General features: G+C 33.2%; 1 protein-coding gene across 1 annotated transcript in view; it reads right to left on the reverse strand.

The window, feature by feature from the left end:
• Nucleotides 1–7,324, reverse strand: part of NEK1 (NIMA-related kinase 1) — a 94,302-nt gene that overhangs the window by 20,737 nt on the left and 66,241 nt on the right. Inside the window, exons 26-28 of the mRNA XM_012724792.1 lie at nt 4,667–4,837; nt 3,396–3,513; nt 2,825–2,897 (exon numbers count right to left, since the gene is read on the reverse strand). Of these exons, the coding sequence (XP_012580246.1) occupies nt 2,825–2,897; nt 3,396–3,513; nt 4,667–4,837 (362 nt within the window). The remainder of the gene's footprint in view (nt 1–2,824; nt 2,898–3,395; nt 3,514–4,666; nt 4,838–7,324) is intronic.

Here is a 7,324-nt window from a genome sequence, read left to right on the forward strand (position 1 = left end):
TTCCTTCTTAATACTTTTTAACATGAAAGTATTACACATTTTTTTTGGGTTGTTTTAGAGTTCTGAAATTTGCAGAGATAGTTTCTGCAGAAATTAACAAATGAGAGACCTCAACACTATTCTAACTATTGGAGATTAACATAACTTTTATAATTTTTAATGCAAAAATATTTCAAATATAAATAATTTCCTTCTTCAGCTTTAAATTTAGAATAATTTTCTATTTTTTAAGTTTTTAAAGTTTATGCTCATATAAGCAATACATTTCTTCATTCAAAATCTAATGTTCCTTTATTGCTCAAAACATTAAAAACTACCATAAGAGGTCATGAGAATAAATTTTACATAGAATTATCATAGAATTACTATACATGGAAATGCTTTTAAAATTTGGTAATAAGTCATTCAATACTTTAGAAATATTCAGGTATTACTAAAATGTTTTTCTAATTGCTGCATTCTATACATAGTACAGTACACAGAAATTCAACAGTATTTTTTACTACTTCATTAACAATTTAGACTTATAAAATAGCTGCTATGACTCCCTTGCAATAACACCTTTGCACATGTCCAAGTCCATTCTACCTCCCACTTTATACACAAAGTTGTACTGGAAATAACCAGTCTCATCTGCTTATCTATTACTTAGGACTGCTCTTGCAATACAAAGGCAGAGTTAAACAGAGGCGTCAGAAACCATATGGATTAGTCTAGCTTTTCCCCAAACCGAACAATTCCTATTTTAGAGCATAAAAAAAAAAGGAATTTCTAATTACTATGAAGTAAGCAAAACAACAATATTTAAATCCACAATGAATTCCCTTAACAAGGATGCCACTTATAAGTATTGATACAAAAATCCTAAAATAAAATATTAATGAAGAGAAGTAATTAAAGTAAAAATACATCAGGGCCAGTAGCTTACTAAGGTATACAAAATGGTTTAGTATAATTGGAGAGAACATAGCATGAAGAAAATTGGAGTAGACATAAAACCATCATATCTATAATGAACCATAGTAGGCATCAATAAGATGATGGAACTCAAAATCAAGGTGAACTTAATGTAGTATGTACAGTTACTGATTTATAATGATGCACAGCTGAAACCTAAATATTATAAATTTTATGTTACTTCATTAAAAAAGAAGAAAATGAGAAATCTACAGCTTTCGTATATAACCTTCCAGCTATAAGAGCTCACAGAAAAATAAGCACCATTTATAACAGCAAACAAAAGACAATAATTTATCTAGGAATACGTTTACCAGTCAAAGAACAAAATCTATTTAACCCTACAAAAGTGCAAAAACTGACACAAGAATGACCTATCATGTACATTTTGAAGAGGAAGCAAACAACATTTTATTGGAATTTAACATTCCAATAAAATACCAAATGACTATTTTTTGCAGGGGCAGATGAACTAAATTTAATAAATTGAGTTCAAATGAAAAATCATACAAGCAGGAACAGTCTACAAAACCAAAAAACCAAAACAAAACAAAACGAAAAACCAAAGAAAGGGAATTAGACTTTAATGATCTTTAAATAGATTTTACATTTTAATTAAAACCGCGTACCAGCACACTGTATAAAGACGAATGAAACAGGGCAAAAAAAAAGGAACATACCTAAAAAGTTAAGATAATTTAACATACATTAAAAATGACATTTTCAATCTATGCAGGAAAGAATAAATAAATGGATTTAGGCCAATTGGATACTCACAAAAAACTTTATCCATATACTAGGATAAATTCCAAATACATTAAAGATTTAAATGTAAAAAGTACCTACATAAAAATTACTAAAAGATTAAAAGATTCTTTGCTAACTTTAGCGAGAAACAAATTTATCTGATTATCAAAACCCAGGTAAACATGACAATTTAAGAATAAACAACTTCTGCATGGCAAACAAATAGAGAAGACCACAGGGAAAAAATAGCAGTAATTTATATAATAACCTTGGTAAATATCTTGAATATTTTGGAGTTCTTAGTAATTTATAACCAAATTCCTCCAAAGGGCCAAACATATAAACATAAAATTCATAGAAAAAGAAATATAAATGAAACCTAAACTCTTGGAAAAATGTGGTAACATTTACCACAAATAAGAGATAAGTAAAGACCCCAAACCAAGTTCTATTAACTTAGCAGACTGGAAAAAAAAAAACCTTTAATATTAAAAATCTAGCAAGGCTATGGGAGAAATAGGAAGTTTCACATTTTTTTTTTTTCTCAAAGGAGTGAGATGATATCTCATTATGGTTTTGCTCTGGTAAGTCTCCCAACACCTACAATCAGACCAGTGATTTTTGATGTTACTATTATAATCATTTTGGAGCCCACTAACTGTGCCCATGTAAGATGGTGAATTTAATTGATAAATATTGGGTGTGTTCTAAATAACCAGAAATTCTCCTGTCTGTCTGTCTCTTCAGGCCTTCTGATTCCCTAAGCTCCAACAATATTGGGGTTATGCCAATTAATAACTATACAATGGTCTGTACGGATTCAAGCAAAAGGAAGAGTTGCACATTCACTTTCTATCAAGTTAAAAATGACTAAGCTTAGTGAGGAGACATGTTGAAAGCTGAGATAGGCTGGAAAGCTAGGTCTTGCAAGCTATTAGCCAGGTTGTGAATGCAAAGGAACAGTTCCTGAAGGAAATTAAAAGCTCTACACCAGTGAACACATAAATGACAAGAAAACCAGCCTCACTGCTGATTTAAAAGTTTTAGTGGTCTGGATGGAGGATCAAATAAGCCACAAAATTCCCTCAAGCCAAAGCCTAATCCATAGCACGGTCCTTACTTTCTTCAATTCTGTAAAAGCTGACAGAGGAGCTAAAGTTGCAGAAGAAAAATTTGAAGCCATCAGAGGTTGGCTAATGAAGTTTAAGAAAAGCCAGGAAAGTGCAAGATGAAGCAATAAGGGCTTTAGAAGCTACACCAACTTACCCAGTCGTGGAATTAAACTGGTGAAGTTGGCTATACTACACACTGAATTTTCAATGGAAACTTCTTAAATTATATACATTATTATTTTGGACAAAGCTACTGCATACTTAAAATTCTACAGTATAGTGTAAATGTAACTTTATAAGCCCTGGGAAAACCAAATAGAATGTGGCTCACTTCCCTCTACTGCAATAGCCTGAAACCAAGGAATATGGTGGAATTATCTCCCTTACGTGCCTGTATTTTTATATTTAGATACGTGTTGAGTTCAGAACCACATGAATGTAGTATCTATTTTTAAATCAAATTATTTTTACAAGGCTTTCTATGATTAGGATATAATACTGCAATGTCAGGCCATTATAGTATTTCATAAAAAGCTGTCATAAAAAGGGAGCCAAAGGTAAGGAAAATAGGTAACATACTCAGTTTCCTTTATTTCTTGCACCTCGTTAATCCATGCTTCAATAGCACCTGGTAAGTTACCATTTTTGTTTGTTCCGTTTGGATCTTGTAAAGGTTCTGTTCCCAAGTCATCAGCTTCTGAAAAGCAAAAATTAAAAAAGACAAGACTCAAAGCAAAATTTAGAGAAAATTGAATAATTTTTTAATAAATTATCATTACCTAATTTTAGGATAATACATTAGTTACAACAAAAAACTAAGCATTTTGTCTAGAAATTTAATTTTGTTACTGTGTTACTTGTGTTAACTTTCTAGTTCAATTGATAGATATGATAGATGTTTCCTTTTGTACTTTCACGAAAAAATACTAAAATATTATACACTCTGTACTTTTCATCATTATATAAAATATCCTCTTAATTTAAAGCCAGGCAATATGTAAATTGGTTAAAGAAAGTCCAAAAACAAGTTTAAAGACTGATATAAAGTAACAGGAAATTTCAATCATCAAAATTTCTTTCAACTTCTCCTTTACCCCCTCCCCAAAACTCTTACTAATTGTACTTTTACAATAATACTGAGGACATAATTAAAGTGCACTAAATCTATCTTTCTAGACCCTCAAATAATTCATATTCAGAATACTCTATTTTCTGGTATGTTTCATTTTTAACCTGGTTGCTCTGAAAGTAAACAGTGATGAAAAAACGGGGAGTTTCTCCTTATTGTTTCACTTCCTTTCTCCTCTCCCATTCAGATTATTATTATCTCTTTTAAGCCACCATCACACCCCCCCCCTTTTTTTTTGAAAGCTCTATTTTTTAGATATCTATGGATATAAGAATTGGGAGTAGGCCAGAGGTTAGGAGGGCTGGAGCGGGGTTAAAAGGATTCACCAGAGACAGAGGGGGGAGCAGAACAGATGGATCTACTGAAATATACTGCTGAAGGGAGCAGTGGGTGAGACAGGACAAGTCTTCTGTGCCATGTGGGTCAGCTCCCTAGCTGGGGATTGAACTCATGCCTCAGTGACTAGTGATAGCTGATAGTGCTGATACTTTAACTCCTGTGCTACGAGGGAGGTCCCCACATCCTGTTTATTTTCTGGAATCTGCATGCTCTGGTTATTTATGTAACACTAAACTTTGATTTAGTATGTATCAATAAGAAAACAGATTAATTTCTAAAAGTATAAAAACACTATACACATATTTTGATTTTGATGATTTGTTTATAAAGAAAAATATAAGAATTGTTAAAAAACAGTTAATTTTAACACATTAAAACATACCATCCAAATTTCCTTCTGGTTTCAATGTCTGTGGAGATTCCTCAAAAATCTTTGGACTGTTTGTCACAACAGAATAACCACCAGCAGCAGATAGGTTCATTTCCAGTGAAACACAGTTAACTTTTTCTTCTTTAGCAACTAGGGGATTACACTTCTCTTCAGGAGAAATCTCTGATAAAACAAAATATGAAAAATCATGCTACATTCTCAAAATGACTTGAATTTTACCTCTAATAGTATTTACAAAAAAGTACTTTTATGGTAGAGCATTACTTTAAGTTATGTACAAAATTAGTAAAGGATTAAGGTATATGATAATAAAATTTCACTTTCATTATATATCCATACAATGATTACTAACTTGATTAGCATAGTTTACATTCTTCTTCCCTTTGCTGAAAGTAACTTGTATCACAATGGTATTTTTAGGATAATTGTGCTTGTTTCTGACAATTACTAGTTATTTCTAATTCTTACAAAACTCTCATTTTTAATTAATGTCAAGAAGATGCATTTACCTCATCAACATCTATGAAAACTATAAAGATCCCCAATCAATCCTATTCACTCTTTCAAAAATGTAAGTTTCCAGTTCACTCTCAGGACATTGCTCCCCAACGCTAATTTCATCATAACTAATTTAGTTGACATTGCTTCCCCTTTCCCTGCAAGGAAATATATATATGCATATATATATATATGCATATATGCATATACATACATACACTCATATATGTATATATGTACAAAAATCCATCCAATATCTGGCCTCTCAGTTCCTTTCCAATGACCTTTATTACTTCACTCTACATTCTCATGGTGTTATCTTGGAGACCTTGTCATTACAGGTTTTAAAAATTTTCAGTGTTCAGACTCCATCTTCAAATCCTCTAACATTCAAGTTTTCCATTTCTCTCTCTCTACTACTCCAACTCTAAAACATGTCACCCCTCAAACCCATTACCTAGAAAGTGTTGCTCCTATTATGTTTTTCTCTTCCCTATCTACCTATTAAAATCCATCTGAAGACCATCATTATAATTATTATCTTGGGCCACACCTCTGGAGTGGGAAAACTGGTCAACATTCCAAGATGTCACTAAGAACAAGACTTTCCTGTTTGAAAGAACTTTATAAAGATAACTTTAACCTACTTTTACTTCATGAACCTTTTACCTGATTGCTTTACCTCTATCTGACTGCTTTATTTTAGGACTCCTTCAATGGACCAGATTTCATCCATTACCTCGCTCTCCCTTAACCTCCTATCTTCTTTTTCTTTCTGTAACATTCTCCAATCTGGACCCCTTTTTGGGACAAGTTATAGGTGTTTACTTAAATTTGTAAACCTGAAATACCTCTGCTATTCCCAAATAAATGAATTGGGGCTTTTCAGATAACCTCATTGTTCTGTTATTGGAGGTTAACATGGTTATTCCTGAGTTATGTCCTTTTGTAATAAGTGGGTCGTCTAATAAGTAAAATGTTTCTCTGAGTTCTGTCACCTGCACTAGCAAATTAATCACACCAAAGCATGTGGTTTAGCCCATGGCTTAGAAGGAAAGATGATAACCTGGGCTTTGGACTGGCATCTGAAATGAAGGGTGAGGAGAGGAGTAGGATTATTTTGTAGGACTGATCCTTTAACTTGTGAGATATAACACTATCTCCAGGTATTTTTTCAGATCTGAGCTGAAATATTGGTGTCCAAAAACAATAGGTATGGAAGTACATGCAAACATACACACATATACACAACTAGAGTCAGACTTTTTTAGCCTGGAATTTCATTTTCTGTCTTATCTAACCAATGAGCTCTTAAAAAAAAAATTGATTTACATATGTATTGGGTGTAGGCCAGAGGTATGGAAAAGTGATAGGATTCACCAGAGATGGAGCAGGAAGCAGAACAGGTAGATCAACTGTAATACATTGCTGAGGGGAGCAGTGGGCAAGACAGGAGAGGTCTCCTGTGCCATGTGGGTCAGCCCCTAGCTGGGGATAGAACTCATGCTACAGCACTTCACAGTTCTGAGACTTAGCCCCCTGAACCACCAAGGAGGTCCACAATGAGGTGTTTTAATCCACAGTCTAACTCAAAATCGTTTGCTTTCTCTGTAGCTTTCCCTGACCTAAAACTGTCATGTAATCATTATTAACTTGTATTGATAACAGAAAGCATCCCCACTGAGGTTCCTAGCCTTGCACACACAATATCTCTATCACACACTTTGGCACATGTGGTTTCACTGTTGTAAGAACTGTAACTTCTTGTCTTAAAGTCTCATCATAAATCATTTTCTTCTGAGTGTGTTAGGGAAAAAAATAAAAATGAAGGCAGTTGACAACATTTTGAAGTCGTAACTATGTAAGGGTTAATTAAACTTTTTTAACTTTACTGAGATAAAGTTGATTCCTTAAACATCTCATAATTTTGTGCATAGTTTCATTCTTGTCCTTTTCATATATCATTTTTCTGTTTATTGTATCTGTCCTCTAAGAATAATATTTTAATTCTTTATACTTTATCACCTAACATAATAATACACATAGCTTAAAAATGTTCAATAGGCCCTCCCTGGTGGCGCAGCGGGTTAAAGCACTGCACTGAGAAGCTAAAGCCACTTCCGCATGAGTTCGATTCCCGCCTGCCCCGGA

Source organism: Condylura cristata, unplaced genomic scaffold (assembly GCF_000260355.1).
Source record: "Condylura cristata isolate star-nosed mole 26May11 unplaced genomic scaffold, ConCri1.0 scaffold00014, whole genome shotgun sequence".
NCBI classification, from domain to species: Eukaryota; Metazoa; Chordata; class Mammalia; order Eulipotyphla; family Talpidae; genus Condylura; species Condylura cristata.